This window comes from Coffea arabica, chromosome 8c, assembly GCF_036785885.1.
Source record: "Coffea arabica cultivar ET-39 chromosome 8c, Coffea Arabica ET-39 HiFi, whole genome shotgun sequence".
Classification (NCBI taxonomy): domain Eukaryota; kingdom Viridiplantae; phylum Streptophyta; class Magnoliopsida; order Gentianales; family Rubiaceae; genus Coffea; species Coffea arabica.
The window spans coordinates 45962423-45983848 of NC_092325.1; the positions used below are offsets into that span (position 1 = coordinate 45962423).

The 21426-nt window shown below is 37.3% G+C and overlaps 3 protein-coding genes across 10 annotated transcripts; 1 reads left to right on the plus strand and 2 right to left on the minus strand.

Moving 5' to 3' along the window:
• Nucleotides 1-159: 159 nt before the first annotated feature.
• Nucleotides 160-4364, plus strand: LOC113730931 (metal-nicotianamine transporter YSL1-like). Of its 6 annotated transcripts, none has more exons than XM_072062374.1 (8): nt 160-334; nt 1004-1391; nt 1481-1653; nt 2160-2254; nt 2391-2525; nt 2643-2832; nt 2939-2999; nt 3255-4364. In XM_072062374.1, the coding sequence occupies exons 2-8, from the start codon at nt 1022-1024 to the stop codon at nt 4184-4186; spliced, it is 1956 nt and encodes a 651-aa protein (XP_071918475.1). In that variant the 5' UTR covers nt 160-334; nt 1004-1021; the 3' UTR covers nt 4187-4364. The 6 variants fall into 6 exon arrangements, with proteins under 6 accessions (XP_071918475.1, XP_071918471.1, XP_071918473.1 ...); XM_072062370.1 differs by having other exon boundaries at nt 194-334; nt 2939-3053; XM_072062372.1 differs by lacking the exon at nt 160-334 and adding an exon at nt 447-608 and having other exon boundaries at nt 2939-3053.
• A 397-nt stretch (nt 4365-4761) lies between these two features.
• Nucleotides 4762-13652, minus strand: LOC113705634 (protein HLB1). Its single transcript, XM_072062375.1, has 14 exons — nt 12970-13652; nt 11852-11971; nt 10872-10941; nt 10469-10582; nt 10056-10139; nt 8850-8900; nt 8522-8551; nt 8312-8374; nt 8112-8177; nt 7884-8012; nt 7352-7387; nt 6677-6796; nt 6064-6255; nt 4762-5329 (listed from the first exon to the last, which is right to left on the minus strand). The coding sequence occupies exons 1-14, from the start codon at nt 13422-13424 to the stop codon at nt 5219-5221; spliced, it is 1641 nt and encodes a 546-aa protein (XP_071918476.1). The 5' UTR covers nt 13425-13652; the 3' UTR covers nt 4762-5218.
• A 3010-nt stretch (nt 13653-16662) lies between these two features.
• On the minus strand, nt 16663-20579 carry LOC113706274 (rab GTPase-activating protein 22). Of its 3 annotated transcripts, XM_072062581.1 has the most exons (6): nt 19698-19922; nt 19336-19418; nt 19075-19210; nt 18873-18922; nt 18524-18577; nt 16663-18363 (listed from the first exon to the last, which is right to left on the minus strand). In XM_072062581.1, the coding sequence occupies exons 1-6, from the start codon at nt 19776-19778 to the stop codon at nt 17058-17060; spliced, it is 1710 nt and encodes a 569-aa protein (XP_071918682.1). In that variant the 5' UTR covers nt 19779-19922; the 3' UTR covers nt 16663-17057. The 3 variants fall into 3 exon arrangements, with proteins under 3 accessions (XP_071918682.1, XP_071918681.1, XP_071918680.1); XM_072062580.1 differs by lacking the exon at nt 19336-19418 and having other exon boundaries at nt 19698-20557; XM_072062579.1 differs by lacking the exons at nt 19336-19418; nt 19698-19922 and adding an exon at nt 20103-20579 and having other exon boundaries at nt 16801-18363.
• Nucleotides 20580-21426: the final 847 nt, after the last annotated feature.

Sequence of the window (21426 nt, forward strand, 5' to 3'; positions counted from 1 at the left end):
TCCACAGGTCAACATATGAACCACATACTTGTACACATTATAGACTCAGAATCTTCTCTCTACTGATTCCGCCATTGTCACGACTACCACGACCTCAAGTTGCATGTGGACAAACGAGAGTCAGTAGTGATAAGATCTACTTCAAGAAAAGTCCAACACAATTTTCTTTCATCCTTTTTCTTTTCTTTTCTTAAAAAAGAAAATGGTATTATCAGTACTGGCATGAAGGTATCCTTTCCAGGACCATAGACATGGAGGAGGCATATGGCCAAAATGACAAGTTAATCAGTACTCTTCTATTCTGTAGAGTCCAACCGGGTCATAGAGTTCACATGTATGTATTTTGATACTGGGAAAATGTATAGATACTAGTACTGCTTCATTGACACAAACCGCTGTATTGTATTGTATTCTATTGTATTGCCAACCTACACATAAGAGGATTCAAAGAAGAAAAAAAAGTATAATTAAATTTGGGATGCTACTTATTTGAATCATTGACCTACTCTTGTCCCTAGAGTTTGAATCTTTTCATGATTATTTTAGTGTTCTAGATTTCCTCAGCCTTCAAAATCAAGTATCACCGATCAGCCCAAGAAAAGCGAAGGGTAAAAGCCTGGGAGCTCTCTGATTTTTATTAAAACCATTATACTATGGAAGTTTAGGACGGGAGTGTAGTTGTGGGCACAACCCATATGGAAGCTTTGGAATTGGCCACAGCTCTGCATAAATTCCTGTTCAAGCATTAAAGTATACACCTTTATTAAACTATCAACCATCCGGCTGTACTTTCTCTATGGATTCTTTTATTTTTTCCGCAATAGTACCACCTTTATTACTTCCTTCATTCAAGCAAACCAATAAGAAAGTCCAGACAGGACGGACTTCGGATGCATGATAAATTGCTCATATTCTGTCGTGTGTGTGCACCCTATATTTATCATTCTCATCCAGTCTTTGAGGGCACTGCACTGAGGTTTTTCTGGAAATCAAAATGATGCAGATTACTCCTGTAGAACCAATGGATGTTGAAAAAAGGACAATCCATAATCAGAAGGAAGAAATAATTGAGAGAGAGGCCTTGGATGAGCCGCAGAAAGAGGCCGAGGTTCAGAGGAGACTTCAACCATGGAAGAATCAGATCACTGTCCGAGGTGTCATTGCCAGCATATTCGTAGGGACCATCTACACCATCATAATTATGAAGCTGAGCCTTACCACGGGGATCAGCCCCAACCTTAATGTCTCAGCTGCTCTTCTTGCGTTCATTGTTGTCCGTACATGGACAAAGCTGGTTCGAAAGATTGGACTAGTTTCAGTCCCCTTCACGCAGCAGGAGAACACTCTGATACAAACTTGTGCAGTTGCATGTTACAGCATTGCAGTGGGAGGTTAGTTTGTCTGCTACAAGTTTAGTTTGTCGACTCTCTTAGCACTGTCTGATTCTCTAAGCTCTTTTGCTTTGTTTTCGAACTTTCAGGCGGATTTGGTTCTTATCTGTTAGCTCTAAATAAGAAGACATATGAGCAGGCAGGAGTAAGCACTGCGGGAAATCCTCCGGGCAGCTACAAGGAACCTGAGATTGGTTGGATGATCGGTTATCTCTGTGCAATTAGTTTCATTGGTCTTTTTGCGTTGATTCCACTCCGAAAGGTACATGTTCACGAATGTATATGACATTTGTCTTTATTGTTGGTTTTGTTCATTTTCCTGTATCTTTTGTTCATCAGATATGCTGCGATTCGTCAAGTTTAACATCTTTTTTGCTCAAGTTTCGCTCTATTTTTTGAGCGAGAAATTTACAAAGTTGCATTCATATCTGTGATTTGGATCCTGCTCCTTAATTAGCTGCACTATAATAAATGGATACTTCCGAAGATTCCAGGCTTTCTGCAAAACATTGATATTCTGGTATACTTGTCTATGTGTATCCGATATAGCAGCATGACCAAATGATGGGAGGCTATTCATCGTGTCAACCAATTCCACTCTTTTAAGTCTTAACATAATTTGCTACTGTCCTGCTGTTGGACCACAATATTCACTTCGTTCAACAGTTTCTAGGAAAGATACAGTCTTACAGCATTTTCTTTATCATTTAACTGCGAGTTTCAAGTACTCTCTTTTACAATTTACAAGGAGTTCCTACTGGTCTGCAGATCTTGATAATAGACTACAAATTGAGCTTTCCAAGTGGCATGGCAACTGGTGTTCTGATCAATGGATTTCATTCAATGGCTGACAAGATGACGAAGTACAGTTTCTTTGTTTAATATAAAAAGAAATATGCCTTTTCTTTTCTTTTCTTTTCTTTTTTAACTGTTTTTTTTTTATTTTTATTTTGAGCAACTAATATTGGTAATGAAGACGCAAGATTTTTTATTTGCCAGAAAGCAAGTACGGGGTTTCACGAAGATGTTCTCTTTGAGTTTCCTATGGGGATTTTTTCAGTGGTTTTATTCTGGTCAAGGACAATGCGGATTCTCACAGTTTCCTACATTTGGACTGCAAGCTCAGAGGCAAACGTATGTCTCTATCATGCACCACTTTTAGTTAATTATTTTCTTTTCTGACTATCATTTAAGTTGTTTTACTTTCTAACACTTATACCATCATGATCTTTTTTTTTTTTTTGTTTTAAGGTTCTACTTTGATTTTAGCTTGACTTATGTGGGAACTGGAATGATATGTCCTCACATCGTGAACTTGTCTATGCTTCTTGGCTCGGTGCTCTCATGGGGCATAATGTGGCCACTCATCAGAAAGCAAAAGGGAGATTGGTTTCCTGCAGCACTACCAGAAGACAGTATGAAAAGTCTTAGTGGTTATAAGGTCTCTCCCATCTTTCTTCCCCACACCAACACACATTTATATGTTCATATGGGAATTCGACATAATGCTGGATCATTGACTCAATTTAATTGTGATCTCTTAACAGGTCTTCGTCCCCATTGCTCTCCTTTTGGGTGATGGACTATACAACTTCATCAAGATAACTGGTATGACCCTTTCGAGCATGTACGTCAAGTTTAAAGAGAGAAAAATCAGATCAGGTGAAGTTATGTACAAATCTGTTCGGCTATATGTACCTGGAAGCATTTTGTTCCTAAACTTTATTCGAACCAGGCCTGTTTTTAGGTTAAGTGTTTTAAAGAGATTTCAAGCATATTATCAAACATTATACTCCAGCAGCGTAAATCTAAACAATATCGTGCAAGAAAAGCAAATGAAAACTTTATATTTTCTTTTGGCAGGGGAAAGTAAAAATAACAACGCCATTGATGATCTGAAACAAGATGAGTTCTTCATCAGAGAAAGCATTCCAACGTGGATAGCACCATGCGGGTACATCACACTGGCAATCGTTTCAGCAATTGCCATTCCCTCGATCTTTCCTGCGCTTAAGTGGTACTATGTTGTCGTAGCATACATTTTTGCTCCGTCTTTAGCTTTCTGCAATGCTTATGGAGCTGGTTTGACGGATATAAACATGGCCTACAATTTTGGTAAAGTAGGGCTTTTTCTGATTGCTGCATTGGTTGGAAAAGAACATGGTGTTGTGGCAGGATTAGCTGGGGCAGGTCTCATCAAGTCGGTCATCGCTGTTTCTTGTATTCTGATGCAAGATTTTAAAACAGGACATCTAACATTTACGTCCCCCAGAGCAATGTTTTTGAGCCAGGCAGTTGGCACAGCTATAGGCTGTGTGGTTGCACCCCTCTGCTTCTACTTGTTCTATAAAGCATTTGATGTTGGAAACCCAAACGGCGAGTATAAGGCCCCCTTTGCCATTATTTACAGAAACATGGCCGTTCTTGGAGTTGAAGGCTTTTCAGCATTGCCAAAACATTGCCTGCATCTCTGTTACGGCTTCTTTGCCTTGGCAGTTGGCATCAATGTAGTGAAAGATCTTTCTCCGGCGAGGATCGGAAAATGGATGCCAGTGCCAATGGCTATGGCACTGCCCTTCTTAGTTGGGGCTTACGTCGCAATTGATATGTGCATTGGAAGTCTAGTTGTGTTCGTGTGGCACAAACTAAACTCCGCGAAGGCGGAGCTGATCGTTCCAGCGGTTGCTTCTGGAATGATATGTGGTGAGGGCCTGTGGATACTGCCTGCATCAGTTCTTGCTTTGGCCAAAGTCAAACCACCCATTTGCATGAAATTCTTGGTTTCTAAGAGTTAGACAGAATAAATTGCTTCTTTTTTTTTTTTTCCCTTAAAAAAAATGTCCCACAGATAAAGGATCTAACTCCTGAATTGAACCCATCACGGAAAATTAATCTCTCATTGTTTCCATTTAGACACGATGGTTTCTCCTTGAATATATCAGATATAACAATCGAAGTTTTACTTTAGTATCACTACCAAGAACCTACATTAGATACCAGTCTTAACGTCTGTTGCATCTTGTCTTCAATGCTGCTCCATATCTCGGGATAAAAAATCTCAGAGGAAACGAGAGCTTTGTCAAATAGGCTTGCTAAACCTTCCTGAAATGTTAGTGTTGAGTAGCGTCATCCATGTTAACTTTTTCGCCTTTCGGAACTGAAACCGTAACAGCTACACAACTGCAAACCTGGCTCTAAATACGGCTCCCCTGCTAGACATAATTTCCAAGTAAAAACTTTTAGTTTTCAATCTAAAGAAGCTTCCAATTAGTAAAGCTTTGGCTGCGCTCCGGAGGGCTGCATTTTCCAAAGGCATAGCAGACGCAATTAGCTCAACCGCCGAAAGACATTCACATTTAAGAGGGTGCGATACATCAAATTGGAAGTTCGTATTTTTAATGCATCATGATCAAGTCGATCGCGTCTGCATTTTGCGCGTCGACTAATACAAACTGCCTCGAAACAAATTCTCAGCATCTGCAGTCCGGAAAAAGCTAATTCTACGTATCAACTAGAGTTTTGATAATCAATTTGTGGTGAAGTTTTTTTTTTTTTTTTTAATAGGTTGTTGTACAAGGAAGCCACCCTTGAGATGATGTCGAACACAAAAATGGGGGACAAATTTGCCCGACTGAACGCCTAACAGACCTCATAGCCGACAAAAAACCTCGGGACAAATTTTTCCCAACTGAACGTCTATCAAACCTCATTTGACGAGGCTGACTAAAATTACACACTGTGATACATGGCCAGCCGCTAAGTCAGATGGTACATCTCAAATCTTCTCGAACAGATTTTGGCATTTCTCATCCATGGCTTGTACAAATTCATCCAGTTATTATACCAGCCAACACATCACTCTTGCGCCGCGCAAATATCGTGTAGACAAGTCGAATTGCATCAAGCCATCCATCCAAATATTCCCAAGAATCAGCAATCTGAGGCAAAGACCAGGTAAGGTATCAGTACAGAGTAGTTGACCACGTGTCTCAACTAAAATGTGCTAAACAAAGGCCGCAATATTACTATCTATGCAGCAACAATTCACTATATACATCCGAAGCCTATCAACTAAAAAGGAAAAGACAAAGTTAGTCCCGGTAACTTAGGGTTTTAAGACTACCTAAGCCTCCAAAGCTCTAAGAACCTTAATGTTATTTCTACAGGTTGACAGAACCCAATCAATAAGCAGACGACTCTAATCATGTCTTGATGAAGAAATCTGCAGGTGATACCTTCTACTGTTATTTACCAAAATCTGATAGGAAATCTAGATCATTCATAATGGATGAAGACATAGAATGCAAAACTGACACAATATGTGGCGAGAAATATCCCCCTACAGAATGGAGTCAGATGGAATTCCTACTGCCGCGTCCATGATTCATGAATAGTGGAACCATATTGACTTTTGGTTCATGATACTAGCATTATTACCTAACCACTTGGATTGTGAGGTCATGGAAATCATTAATTATCTTTGATCAGGTGATCCAAGTGCACAAAGTATAATAAAGGGCACAGTTCACAGCACTGACAATCAGCCACAGACACATGCAGAACCATAATCTCGTGTTTCTGCACACTAGGAGAGCTTGCAATAGCGAATAAGGTAACATCACCATCAAAATGAATGGTAAACATGAGGATTAAATGAACAATCTATTCTTACCAAGAAAACAGGTCCGTGAATTGTATCAATACAGAGGCCTGCACCAGGTGGTAATGTAAGATCAGCACACGTTGACACAGAGGTGATGTCCTGAACATCAACTCTAATTGCTGGTTTACTGGTAGTGCTCATAGTATCTCCAGATTTTGAAGAAAGACTCTCGGCAAGGTGTTTTTGATCGATCTTGGCGATCTGTATGAGAAGCGTTTACCATAACAAACAAATGCCATTAACAAAAGCATCTCTGAAGGAGAATGATGGCATCCTCAGTACAGGTCATAAATATCTACAGGACCTCGAAGTAAAGAATTAAATCTTTACTGGTTCAAGCAAAAGGTGACTTCAGTTTCTATGAGAAATTTTGGTGTAAAAGACTTTTACAGATGAAGAATGTGTTAAAGTCACAATAAAGAGAAACTTGTCAATTTAAGAGCTCGATCTCCCAAGCCCAACAACTGCTCCAATCCTCAGAAATCAAGAGTTTTAGGTAAAGAAAGGAGTGACAATTGTTTACTGTTATTTTAATTTTTAATATCTAGGAATGATGCTTGAAGAAGCAAACTTATCAGGACTTGTAAACATTGCAATAACAACAAAAGACAAAGGGTTGTACCTGTTGAAGGCCTTCATGATTGAGAACAAAATGAGAACGCTTCCAATCACTATGAGGTGCAATTGGATTTCCTGCAGGCGGGGCAGTCAAGTATCCAACCTTCAGGTAGGGTAGAGGTAGCTGCAAAGACTTGGATCTTGTCAGAAGAACTATTTGAAAAATGGCACAAATTAAATATAAAAAGCAGTATCGCTCCATAACTTCTTCACCAGCTATGAAGGAAATCATCGTAATGACGAAATCAGAAAATGTCCTTGAAAAACAAATATGTGCAAATTGGGGCACTCTCAAACAAATTTCTGTGTGTGTAATTAAGGGCAAGGAAAAAAGATGAAGTTTATAGAAGTGATTCATCCACAGAGGGATGATGAATAGTGGGAAATACAGAAACTAGTATATTAGTACCTCAAGATAGGATTATTCTATCAATGGATAACTAAGTCCAAGAAAGGAGAGAGTTGATGGCTTAACTTGTGCTACAGTACCTTTTCTTGCTTACCTAAATAGAATACAAATAACACTAAAGAAACTGATAACTAATCATATCAGTTTAAAAAATGTGAATCCACCTTCAAGCAAAATTCTCTTAAATCATTAAAAGAAATCAAATATAGAATTTTCAAATATGAATTGAAAAACAATAAATTAGGAATAAAGTGAAAGAAGTAGGCCCACCATGGAACGCACAAGCTTTAAGGCACTGGTGTAAACCTGAAAAAACAAACATCATACCATCTCATGTAGTCAATTTAGCAAAATAGACAAGACATACTCCAGATAATATATTATCCAGACATCCCAGTTAAGTGGAGTAAGAGGAAAATAAGGAAAAAAGTTCTCAACTAGTTCTCTCTGCATTTTCCATTTCTCTTGCAATCTCAAAGCTATCCTTTGGATCTCTCATATATAAACATTCCTCACTAGAATAAAGATGATGAAACAACCACAGACAAAATAGACAGAAGCTCTCATGATGCTAAAACCTGTTCATTACTAGTTATGGAACTGCAACATCAAGAAAGTATGCTAAGTGTCCTCGACAAGGTATAGAGAAATTCCCTCTTACCCAAGCCTAATACTAGAATGTAACAGCAGCCTTCACTGTATTTGACAATATTAGTATAAAGAATAGAGGATGCGATGGAAGCAAGAATTACAATAAATACCAGTGTTATTAACAGGTATGTTTTAGAAATAGCATGTGTACCGAGTAATTAGGTTTCAGTGCATGAGCAGCTGCAATGTAGATCGCTGACTGGCTGTATAACTCATTAGGAGAGACCTCTTTTGCATTAATTGGTCCCCCTGTTCTTGACAAGTCTTCTGCTAATCCATACTGCAAAATGACACACGATATAAATCAACCACCAGGCATGGAATACTAGAAAGGTAAATGTTATTATAGCACCAAATGTAAAACAAATGCTAAACCAACCAAAACTGTGCCAAGGTTGTAAATAGCCCTATGGAAGTCAAATTGCAACTGTATTGCTGCACGAAACTGCATTACCAGGGAAAAAAAGAAAGAAAGAAAGAAAAAAGATCAAAACCATATAGTGAAAGTCTGCTTACACAAACTAGGTACAAGGCTCAAAATTACACCATTACATTGTGTTTGTTAACACGTATTATTACCTTACTAATCGCAGTTTTCACAATGTTTTGCTTTTCACGGGCAGGGACAATCGCACTGAGTTCCTGCATTACATTTAAAGCATAGTTTCCTATCAAGGTGAAGAACATCTAAGACCACAAGTCAAAGAACTAAAACTCAAATCATCACCCTTCTAAAGAAACAGACATAAAACAGATATGGAATTTCTTTTGCAGGAGAAGTATATGCACCTGTAGAGCAAGTCCCCAGTTGTTAAGTGCCTGGTATAAAGAACTTCACAGATTTAGGAAGGTAGAAGTGAATAGTAAGAAGATTACAAGAGACTCCTTGTAAGGACAAATAATAGAACAGTGTAGAAACCTTATTGAAACAAGAAATTGCCAAAAGGAAATGTGACACAGTTGAAAACATAAAAAATAACATCCTAAGGGTTATACAGTAAAGGAAATGCAGTCCCACTTGGGGAAAACACAGATAAACCAGACCCCTTAGGAGGTCCTCAATACTCAGAAAACAGTGATTTCTAAGACTGACATACTCAGATTTCTCAACAATTACCTGTGGACTGTTCCAGTTGAGATTAACTGCCTTTTCATAATTCTTTGTTGCCTGAAGTTAAGAAGAATAAAGAAATATGTGAAAATGGAATCCCATACTTGTCTCATATTGAACATTGTAATTGGCAGATAGGGAAAACATCTCTAGTTTGATCTGCTCTCCATAAAAAAAAAAAAGTGAAAAACAATTTACCCCTGGCTTAATTACCATAAACCAAATGTATCAGCAACCTCGTTTATAACATTTATGCACACAAACCCTAGTCGTAACAAAAGTGAATTATCAATTTATGTTTTAGTAACTTCCATTAACTAGAATGAAGTTTGTATTCTTACATCCCTTATCATATTGTTCTTTCCCTGAAGAAATTTTACTTAATAATTTGATTGTCCTCTAGCCTCCGTGATCTCTCCTTACTATAATCTCTGAAATGGTAAACATGTGGGATTAACTTTTTCTATTTCACTATATCGGTGAAATTTCACATGGAACGTAATAGAACTGAAGGAGGCAGGCATGAGTGTGCAAACAAGTGTGCAGGTTCCTTTTATCTTCGCAACCAAAAGGCTGCAGCACAGGACAAGGATTCGACAAAAGCAAAACTAGCTTTAAGTTGTAAATTAGAAATAATGGACCAAGTAGACTTCTTGTACCTGTTTATGCCAACAATTTATTACTTCCTGATACTAGTTTGTTCAGAGAGTATACTGCATAGTCCAGAGTTGCAAGTCATCAAACCGGCTCTCAATCTATTCTAGTTAAAGATGTGATCAAGTAGAAGTTTCCAATCCCAGAATCAGCTTCATATCTAAATTTTGTTTGCAAACAATTGACGGTTTAAAAATTCTCAATCTGTTAATGTAAAGCCATGTGCATGGACTGATGAAACATAATAGTTTTGTTCAAAAAAGAGCCTTGGACAGATAAAAAGATATTAAGGCACATAACACATAAAAGAACAGATATCCCTCATTCTGGTCTAAACGGGAAAGTACCAATCTACAGACAATTACACAGTGCCCGCTTAGTTCTGGAACATTAGAATTCCAAATCGTACATGTTTTTCTTTTATAGATATACTACATCTCTTGTGGTGCTTGCTCATTTAATTTCCACAGAAAGCAGCTATGCAATCACAATCGAGAGACAAGATGTTAATGAAAGACAACCAGCAAGAGGACAAATAAAACAGATAAAACGTCAAACCTGTTTCCAGAGCTCTTCTGCCTCCTTTGTACGACCACGCATCTTTGCTCGATCAGAGATTGCTATAGCCCAATTATAGTAAGCCTGATATTTGGATAATCACAAAAGGAGAAGCATAAATTATCTCTCAAGGTACATCATGGTGTAAAATGCAAAGAAGGTCAGCTGGAAACTCATATTAAGTCCTCCATTTTAAGCATACTAGGAATTTGCAGTTAGATATCTCTAAAGAGAAAATCATATCGTATTTTGCTTGAGGTTATCCATACACATGTGCATGTACTTTAGTACCAGAATGCATGAGATGAAACCGGAGGCAAATTATTATGCTACAAAACTGACATACTGTTCAGCGCATGTGCTGGTGGCATTAACTACAACATTCCAAACATACAACAGAAATTAATACGTACATCATTAAGAGTAGGACAAAGATGTGTAGCTGCCTCGTATTTTTTGCATGCCTCTTCAAGCAATGCATCTTTGGAAGGTGAAACAGAATCAGGGCTAACATTATCTGCACTTTCCTGCAAGCAAAGAAAGATTTTGGGGACTGCATCAGATATGAGTCAGACAGCCCTTGGAAACATTAATTTATGGAAGCACAACAAATAGACTCAAAGCAAATAATTCTGCTAAGATATCCTTCAACTAGACAATGGGCAACTAGTTCACAGCAACTATAATTTAGTATCCAGAAGGCAAGCTTTCTTTAAAATACTAGAATCCCCCCAAGGAAAAGACAAAGGCAAATACATTCACATACTCCTCATGTAAAATGGTTAAGAAATAGCAAGGAGTTGCAATAGGTCAGACCTGAAGTACTAACGCCCAATTATAGAGTGCATCATAATCGTCTGGATTTCTCTCTAATGCACTAGCATACCTGCATATTAAACATCAACATATATTAACAAATAGTATGCTTTTGTTTCCAACCAGATTGAGAAGTGGAGTTGTAAGACAAGTTCTCACAAGGATTTGATCTTTCTTTTTCTTCCCCAGGGTGGAATGCATTGAATGTGGGGTTTAAATTTTTTCAGCTAAATTATAATGACATGATTGGTGAAGTATCAAAAGACAACTCCCCGGTAAAGCTTTTGGAAATAGGTAAAGCATATAGTTCATGCAATTCAACACATTCAATATCTGATCAACTGAGAAGACACTAGTAAATGCGAAACATGCATAGCATAAAGCAATATCATTCTCTAAGTTTAGCCAGTATGTCAAATCATATTGAGCAAATACTTTAGAAGAATAGCAAACTCTGTCTTGGTAACTGAATACTTTGCTCTCCTGTAATGTGATTTAGCCCTGAATACTGATTTTTGGATGGCTAAGTGGTTTATCTAGTGAAATGAAGTAAGAAGAAACTATATAACTGCTAACAAAAATGAAAATCATGGCCCAAGGAGAGTAAAACAAACTAAACAAATACATTGAATAATAAAGCTAACAGGATTCAAAGAAAAGAAAAGTAACTCTAACATGCTATAAAATTACTTTTTCAACATGTTTGGCACTATTGGAGTTTCCCTAGCAGCCGACAACATGACTGACAACATTTGAGGAGAACTAAATACATATGCTAAGAAAGCGAAATTACAAAGAACAAGAAAGAAAAGAAACAATATCATAGATGCAAGTGAAAAAATACACTAGGAAAATTTCAAAACTTCCACATAGGAGCTCAACAGCTGAAAAGAAATTCTAATGTTAATCCCTGAAGAATGAGAAGAAAAACCCAAATAACAGCGTAGTTGACAATTTCAAGGTGCAAATCTGATAGCCACCTCTTCGCTGCAAAGGTAAGAATGCGTTGGCGAGACCGACCCTCCTCATCAGCCCCTGTGACGCTATCAAGTAATTCCATGGCAGCATTGTTCTGATCAATATGTTGTGTGCTTTCTTGACTGGAATATCCATAGAAAACATGGAGGATACAGTAATGAGAACCAGAGGCATATAGAAAGCATCTCATTTTGCACGAGAACACTTGCAACTAAAATAACTCACAGAAGACAAAAATATAAAAAAATAAGGTTTATAATGCAGAACATTGCAGCAACAGAACTATTAATACGATAGAGGCCAAATCCATGTTAACATACCCATTTCCCCTAGACGCTTCGATCAAGAACCCATAATTAACTAGATGATTTCCAACTAAATGGACTCAAGCTGAAAGTGTGTAAATATTATTGGCAAAGTGCACGACATTTTACCAATTTCAGCACTGTCCTGTTCTGTTGAAACATCATCTATCAAAAATGAAGAAATGACCTTGTATTGGTCATCATAACCTAGCGTCACCACAGATGCTATTTATTTTCGTAGCACGGATGGAACCTCAAACATATAGGTAACTTCATCTTTAGCATGCATTGATTTTGGTCAGATACCCTACGCGCATTTTTTCCAAAATGTCCATTTATCCGTGCAGCAGTCCATCCACCCACTGACTTGACCAACTCTCCAAGCCGCATATCTTTTCAAAGCATTCGAATAATGTCCAAGAGACATTGAAACGGAAGCCATTTAAATTGACAAATTATTAAGTAGAGTCCCGTATCACATAGGTTAAAAAAATGTGCAATCTTTATTAGATAGCTTTCCCTCCATTATTATGTATCAAACCCTGCATTCTAAGAAGACCATCACAAACATCACTCAGTTCAAAAACTTATTCTAACTTGACAACTTTGGCCTCGTTGTAATTCATTATATTCTAGAAAATCAAATCGAGGAAACAGAAATCCGATCCTATAGCTGGAGAATTAGCATTCAGCTAAGTAGAAACAGCTTCAAGATTGCAATTTTAATGGAAGCTCAACTCCAAAAGAATCGATGTCAGCAGTTCTAAATCCTCCTAAGGTCCAAACGAACTTGAAGTCAAGTTTCATGAACTGACCTATGGGGAGTGGCGGTATCTCTGTGATCAGCATCTGAACCACCAGGAACCATCTCACCATTCTTCAATTCATTCAACAATTCTCTCATGGTAAAGGTTCGGCTGCCCTGGTCATTGCCCAGCTTGGAATTGGTCTCCGAAGCGTTGCTAGGCTCCGGAGATTCGTCGGTTTTGGGATTGAAATTGGGATTGGGGTCGGAAATGGAATGAGAATTGGGCGGGGCTCCATAATCGGACTGGATCGAGTTATGGTCATCAGATTTAGTCGATGCCTGGGCATTGGTTATTCCATCTTCTGCTTCTGGATTTAATTGAGTTGTTGCAGTGTCTTGTTCCAACGCATCACTTGGTTGGCCGTTGGCCGACGCATTCTCAACTCCTTCGGAAGCTTGGACTGGGACTTCGGGATGGGTAGCTCCGGGTTGTGATTCAGAGAGGTCAGCGTTTGAGGACATAGGTAATAACTTGTGTGTGTTTCTACAGGGATTGAGAAAGAGAAGTGGGAGAGAAGAACCAGAGGAGAGGAGGAGGAGGAGGAGGAGGAGAGATCTGTAATTAGAGGACTGACTTACCCACTAAAACTCCTGCAAAGCAACGATCTTCCAAAAGCAAACCAGCACCAGGGGCTTTGCTTCAATTTTTAAATTTACACTCACCTCCCCTACGGATTGGCACTATGGCAAGCAGATGCTTCCACTTTAGCCTTTCTAAAAATTCGTGCTGCCAGCCCCATTCAAAGTTAATTTTTCACTTATTGTAGGCTGTAGCAGCTAAATTACCTCATCTCCTCCTCAGGGTGGGCTGAATTTACTAATTACTTGATTTGGTTACATGTATCTTACAAGTTTTGTGTTTTTTGCCTGATTTTAAAAGATTAACCTACTGTAATTAATTTTCTTTTGCTTTTTATTCAATTATTGCATTGTCTATTTATTAGTATTAACTACAAAGACGTCCGTGTATTATGTTTGCTCGAACAGTCAAGGAAAAATCGTTTAAAATATTTTTCACATTTCATTAATAAATTTTTTTCGTTCATCACTTTTAAAATAGTAATTTTATGTCCCTATCAAGTTGATAAAATTTAGTTGCAACTTAGATTTTCAACCATTTTCTATTATAATCTATCATGTGACTCATATATGGTCATTTTTAGGCCCAAAAAGGTTATATTCCATTTGTAATTAAACAAATAACTCGGTTCATATCCATTTTTTATCCTTAAAAAAGTAAAATTTGACTCAAACTATGTTCATTTTTTTTGCTTAAAGAGATGAAATTTGACCCAATTTATATTCATTTATGTCATTAAAAAAGTGAGATCTGATATATTTTATACATAAAAATGATTGCATATAGGTTACGTTGTGATTTCAAACTAAAAAATAATTAAAAATTTAGGTTGAGACCAAATTTTGCTAACTTAAATTTGTAAAAAATGTGAAGCTAATATTTTAAAAATGAAAGATACATAAATTCATTTGACAAAATATGAAAAATATTTTGAACGAATTTCTCAAAAATTAATATAGAAACTTATGTGATTTTGAAAACATTAAGATAGTCTGACGTAATCATTTTACTATTTTAGGAGAGTTTAGCCCATATTAATTCAACACCTAAATTTGATGGATTCATATTTTAACATGTTCAAATGAATTTGATGACCAAAAATTAAATATTTAAATTAATTAAATAGCACTGAATTTCATAGGTAAAACTTGTTTCAAAAAAATAGTAATAAACTATTCACTTATCACTTTATCGCATACTCAAATGTATCAAATTTAGTACTTAATAAATTTATAATTTAATGGATTCAAATTTAATATTCCAATTTTCCAGCTTGAATTTTATCAAATGTGTCCTTAGTTTAGTCATTAGTGTAACAAAAAAAAAAAAAGGGATAGTTACAATTGCTATTTTAAAAATTAAAAAAAATTAAAGGCACATTTTTATTGTTCTTTCAGAGAGGATATCGCGAAGAACCATTCTCAATACCTCAAGTTCTCTTCCCCAACACTCCCCCTACCTTCCTTAGAAAAAGGCAAAAAAGTCCAAACTCAAAACAGTATCGATTTAGGATCTATTTGGGATTGCAGTGATTTATTGAAAAGTAATTTATCTAATAAAACTTTTAATAAAAACACTTATTAAGTGTTTAATACTTTTAAATATATTATTTAGATTCATAATTAAATAAGTACTTATTGCACTGGATAATTTAATTTGGTTCATATTATAGGATAGAATAATTACATTTAACATTTATTTTATAAAACACTAAAGTTATTGTAAACCTACCAAATTTTAGCTTTTACTAGAGTGCTTTTAACACCAAAATTTTACTCTTAACTTTATGTGATGATATTCACCAAACAACCCAAAAATATTTTTAGCACCCAAAAGTGTTTTTTTTACAATAAACACCGCAATTTCAAATGGGCCTTAGAAACTGTCTTTACAAAAACATTAGTTCAGTAACACTTGCTATGAGCAAATGATTTGGAATGAAATGACCTTTTTACCCAATAAAAAGGATAGGAGACATATCCATTTGATGCCAGTGTTGTTAGATCAAAACCAAACCTGTTGATTTGACCATGAACTAGCCTTTTTCTCGAGTTCGTTAGTAACGCAGAACCGCTTTGATCAAAAGATCAATCAAATTTGTCAAAAATCGATCAAATCAATGACCTGGTTTGACTGCTTGATTCAGTTCTCAAATTTTCTTTTTCAAACAAAATATAAGTTATCTAAATTATAAAACATTCATTTATTAATAGGAATAAAAAAATATCATCTCTTAGTATGAGCATCAAAATCACTCGTACCCCTAAATGTTATAAATTAAGAAGTTTTTATCCCTATCATCTTATCAATTTATTACTAATGATTTCAACTTGTAGCAAAAAGCCATATTCCCAACAAAAAGATCTCAAATTGGGCCTGATTTGTTTTAATTCAATTTGTCAAGTAATTTTGGACAATGGACATATTTTAGATATAAATTCACATTTTTATATATAATTTTTAAGAATATATTTAATTTTACACGTAATATTTTTGGAAATATAGTTGGCCAAAATATAATGAAAAACTTAATTTTAATATTTTTTAAATAAAAAATATATGAAATAATTATGACATCACACTAATGACAACAAATTTTTAAAACCGATCTAACCAGTTCATCCAAATCTAATAGTTTAACCGAGTTGCTATCTGATCCAAATTTAACAACATTGATTAAATGTTGGTTTTCTATTCAGAAGTTTAAAGCAAACATGCACATTCTATCATCTTTATATTTTATCATCTTAGCTCCACGGAACATATTCTTTTGAAATATTAATTGAAATAATTATTGTAATATTTTTTGTAATGTGATATATGTGAGATAAAAAAATGATTGAAAATATAAAAAAGTGAACGAAAAAAAATATATTTATGATGCAAACAAAATATTATTTAAAAACATTTGCCATCCAAACAAAGCCTCACTTCGCCTGATTTTATTTGAAAAGGTTTTTTTGCCGGACTTCTTTCCTCCACCTTTTCTTTTCTGTTCCTCTCTTTCCCATTCTAATTCAGTTTCTCCTCTGGCTGTCAATTTTAAAGAACAAAGTACTGACTCTTCTACCAAAATTCAAAACTTGCCAACCATTTTAAGGAGTAAATACACAAGAAACGAGAGCAAGACCACTGCCAATGAATGCACAAAACTAGTGTTTGGTGAGCTAAATGCTCAAGTATACATGATTTTGTACTTGAGACCCGCGAATCATTTCAAACAACTAAGCTTGGTAGATCGCCACTTCAGTCAGCAAGTCAGTGCCCAGATTGCAGGCAATACACCATGATTTCATAATTTACTCAACACAACAACTGCCTATAAGGCTATAAATAACTAGCATCCGAAAATGAACGAAAGGTGAATACCCTGCTTTAAGAAGGCATTTCTCACAAGAAGCAACAAGCCAGCAGAGATCTTGTAAAGGTGGGAGCGGGTTGAGGTTAAAGGGACGAGGAACATCAACTAAAGGGGTAACAAAACGTGAAAATTATTCTAAGACAGTAAGAGTGTCCTATATCTTATCATGGAGGTTCACCACCAAGTCATGAGCATCATCCAAAAGCTTCCAAACATCCAGATTCCCAGCCATGCTGTTGCATTCCCTCATAATTTCATCCATACTACTGTATTTCTCAATGATCAGCTTCCTTCTTTGCAACACGCAGGCTGATATGGCATAAAGAAGTAAATCCTCTGTTGGAGGGGCCCTCATCCTCAACCTTCCCCACGCAGATTTTGCTATTCCAGCCCTGATAGCTGCCTGATCTGCCCACATTACCTCCCAGAGGCAAAGGGTCTGCTCAAAATTTAACTCTCTTCTGAACAAAACAACCACCATTCTGTACACGAAAAAGCAATCCTCTGCCTGAAGTTTTTCCAAATGCCTGTACAGATGTGAATCTTTGCATTTTATTATTTTTGACACAATGTTCAACTGTCTACGAATCCCCACCTCATCAAGACGGAAATTATGCCGAGCTTTTCGCATGAAACCCACGAAGCACCAGAAGGCTTCATGATCCTCCTCTACCACAGAGATAATTGGAGAAAGTAAATCACTCATCCCCTGACAATAACCAATCTCAGAATCATATAATGCATAAGCTTCTAGGATGGCAACAAGGCGAGCAGCATGATAAATCCTGCAAGGCTCCAGATGATCATAATCCTTTAGTCCAACACTCTCAGCCAATCGCCGTGCCTTGACCTCGGATACCGAGGCCTGGGAAGGTGAATAAATAACCCATTCACCATTTGCCCGAACAGCATCAAGGCGTATGATCCTTTGCCACGTTGCAAAATCTTCAGATGCAGGGGGTTGCAAGGTACCAGCTGACTTGTGATGACAACATTCAGAACCCTCATCAATATAGCTTTTTTCTGTTCCTTCCTGAGCAAAGAAAGGCTGTGTCTCCTCAGGGTCTTCAGAAGATTCAGAATCAGTTGACGCTGTTTCAGGTTCAGAAGCGTTCTCATTGGCAATTCCACTATGATCACCATCATGCTCAACCAAGGAATTGCCCGCTTTAAGAGTATCAGCAACTTCATCACTGTCCTGACCCCCCAACAAATTGTCCGCTTTAAGAGCAGCAGCACCTCTAACTCTGTTCCTGTCCTCGAATGCTGGGCTCAATTCCTCCACGGAAATGGAACTCCCACCACTAACAACATCTTCTAGACCTCGGGAATGCCCAACTTGACTAAAATCACCAGAGTCCTCATTGCTGTCATTTCCAGAAGTTTCCTTCGACTTGAAGCTCTTATCACTACTACTTAAAAGTTGTTGGCACTGTCTTCGCAGGTTGACATACTCTTTTCTGTGATAGCAGTAGATAAAAGAAATGAAAAAAAAAAATTGAAGAAGCTTACGGTCTATGTTCACAGAAAAAAGTCCATTAGAACTACTCGTTGCCACTTAGTCAATATCATATCATACTTTCTTTTAACTGATTAGTCAAAGTGCCAAGATCGAATTACCGTTTCCGAGCTTTAATGGAATTTCTTTCTTCCTCTGTACTATTCAAGTCATAGCTGTAGCAAAAAAATCAATTAAGTGAATAAAGCTTCCATATTAAACAGCAGGGATGAGATTTGCAAAGAATGAGGGAACTAATAAAAACAACAATATATGTAGTTTCTACCACAGGCAAATTGATCTATCAAGCTAGTACTCCATTCAGCATCAACAAACCCCCAATATCAAGCATCTGACATGTTCCTATCAGAACCAGAGCTCCACAACACTTGACACCTTGTCATTTAAGTCTTACCAGCTATGACAGACAGGAAAAAAAAATCGACTGGGGAAAAACATTATGGTGCTTACACTCCAAGAAGGAAAGGCCAAACCTCTGCCCGTATATTTGGGTCAACACCCTGCTTGAACACAAATACCAAACTCAAGTCAGAGCAACAAGCAGATGCACAAGGAAACTTCAATTTCGATAAAGCTACTACAAAGGCAGAAAATTCCAGTGCTGCATTGAAGGCATCAGACTATTTTTATAGATGGAAGGTGATAAACATACCCCACTCCTGGCTTTCTTCAAAAACTTAACACCCCCATCTAACAGCCTACCATCAGTGTCGAAGAAACTCTTCCACTGTTTCTGCAGCAGGGCATGTTTCCTTCTCCTCCTAGACCATGGTGATTTTAGGCTTCCCCTGCAAAAAAGACGACAAAATATTAGATTATTGAATTTTAGCGCCAAAAAAAAAAACAAAAAAGGTCTAAAGCAAAGAATGATTAGCACACATAATTCAGCAAAGAAAAAGATGTCAGAGCTCACAATGTCATGGTGAATACGGTTGATGAATAACCGGATTCACATTCGTACCACTCCCCTACTAAGAAACAGACTTTCAGGAACAGCTGAAAGTTCCTAGCATCAAATATCAAATTATGCACCCTACTACCAATACTGAACCATCCATCTACTTTTCACTGGAATTTCGTTAACCATGCCCAGAAAAGAAAGAAGAGATGAACGCCTAACAGTATAGGATCAAACAAGGCAGAGAGAGATCGCTAGAGGAGCACTTCTAACATCTGGGATCAAAAAGCCTAAGTCTTCGAATAAATAAAGATAAGGAAGCTGAAGAAAATGAAAATAGTCCAGGAAAAAAGAAAAGGAGAACGTTGGGAACTCACCGATCTGCGGAAACTGGTGAGGATGAAGACGAAGAAGAGGAGGAGGCAACGACTAATAAAACCGATCTGAAATGGACCCATGACGAAGAAGAAGATGGCGTGGACGGCCGTGATGAAGAAGGAGAAGGAGAAGGAGTATTCGAGAAAAATGAAGTGTGACTCCGCCGCAGTGCTCTCATCAACGGTTTATCTTGCATCATCAACATCTACACCTATTTACCTATCCCTAAGCCTACTTCTTTTTTCAGTTAACGACGATTAATTCATTGATCGAGTCCTTTTCCTTTTCCAGCTATTCATCTAGGGTTTACTTCAATTGCAAACGAAGATGACGTACAGATTTCGACCACCCGCGTAAAAAAAATCCCATCTTTGTTTTAGAATTTTTGTTTTTGTTTTCTTTACCTACGGGAGTAGACGACGGTGGCGGCCAAGGCGAGACCGGCCATGGCCGTCACGACGATAGCTATTCCGACATTGGAAGCCGGCAATCCAACACTAGATGAGGAAGTACCCCAAAATCCGCCGCCGCCTCCCCCGGCCTCCGCGAAAATGCCAATGATCCCTCCTCTCCGACGACCATCACCACCGGAGAAGATATCAAACATCAACAGCAGAAGCGGCAAGAGAACAAGCAACGGCCTTGTCGGCGCCGGAAAGTGAATCGGAATGGTAGGGTTTTCCTTACAAGCGGTCCTTCTCACTCTTCTCCCAAATCCGCGGCTGAACCAAAACACCATCGCCCACCGCTTTAACCGCTTTTCACTTTAGTTGGAGTGTTGGACCATTTTTTTTTTCAGAACTAAAATAATAAAAATAAAAAATAAAGAACACTCCACACTGATTAATTAAATAATCATGTGTAATAATTTCTCCAGATTTTCTGTATATACGGCTTAGTATTAGTAAAATTTATAGAGACTTTTTTTTTTAAAGTTTTTTTTTTTTTTTTGGGAAGATGTGGGGGCTGGTGAGCGACCCTGTTGCTTGCGGGCTGGGATGAGTGTGGGCCCAGTTGATCCATTAAGTTTTTCTTAGTCCCTAATACTGCTGCCTGCTTCATTGCTACTGCCTACTAGTAGTAGTCTGCCTTTTCTAAGTGGGGGCGGGTGCTGTCCTTCGCATAGGAGTAGGATAATAATCACCGATTTTTGACAAAGTTAATACATAAATAGATAGTACTAGTAGTGGGTTTTCTGGTGGTAGTCTTTGGTGGGGCAAAGCGGCAGTCCATGGATGGATATGCATATGATTGTGATACCAGCTTGCCAACAATTCGTGCTATACGAATAATACTTGCTTAATTAATATACTAATTAAATTTTTTCCCTTTTGCATTTACCATTTAGAACGAGAAAATAATTAACAAGATACGATTTGTTGTTTGCAACAATTATTGTGACGGTGTAATTGAGCCGTTGGATTACCTACGACATGATGGAGCTAAATCTGGGGACATGTAAAACCATTTTGAGTCTTTTTTGACGGTATGATTCACGACATAAACGTTTAATTATAGACCAAAATCTGTCGAAACACGATCATTATCATGACTCCACGAGCTGTTATTCTGCTAATTTGTTTTTTTTTTTTTGTAGTTTTATTTATATCTTCAAGAATAGTACTGCATACATTTTGGTTTTATGGATTATTACAACACAAACTCTTTTTTTGGGGTTTTTTAAAAAAAATTTATACCCCGAAGAATATTTCCTTTCTTTTTGGCCCT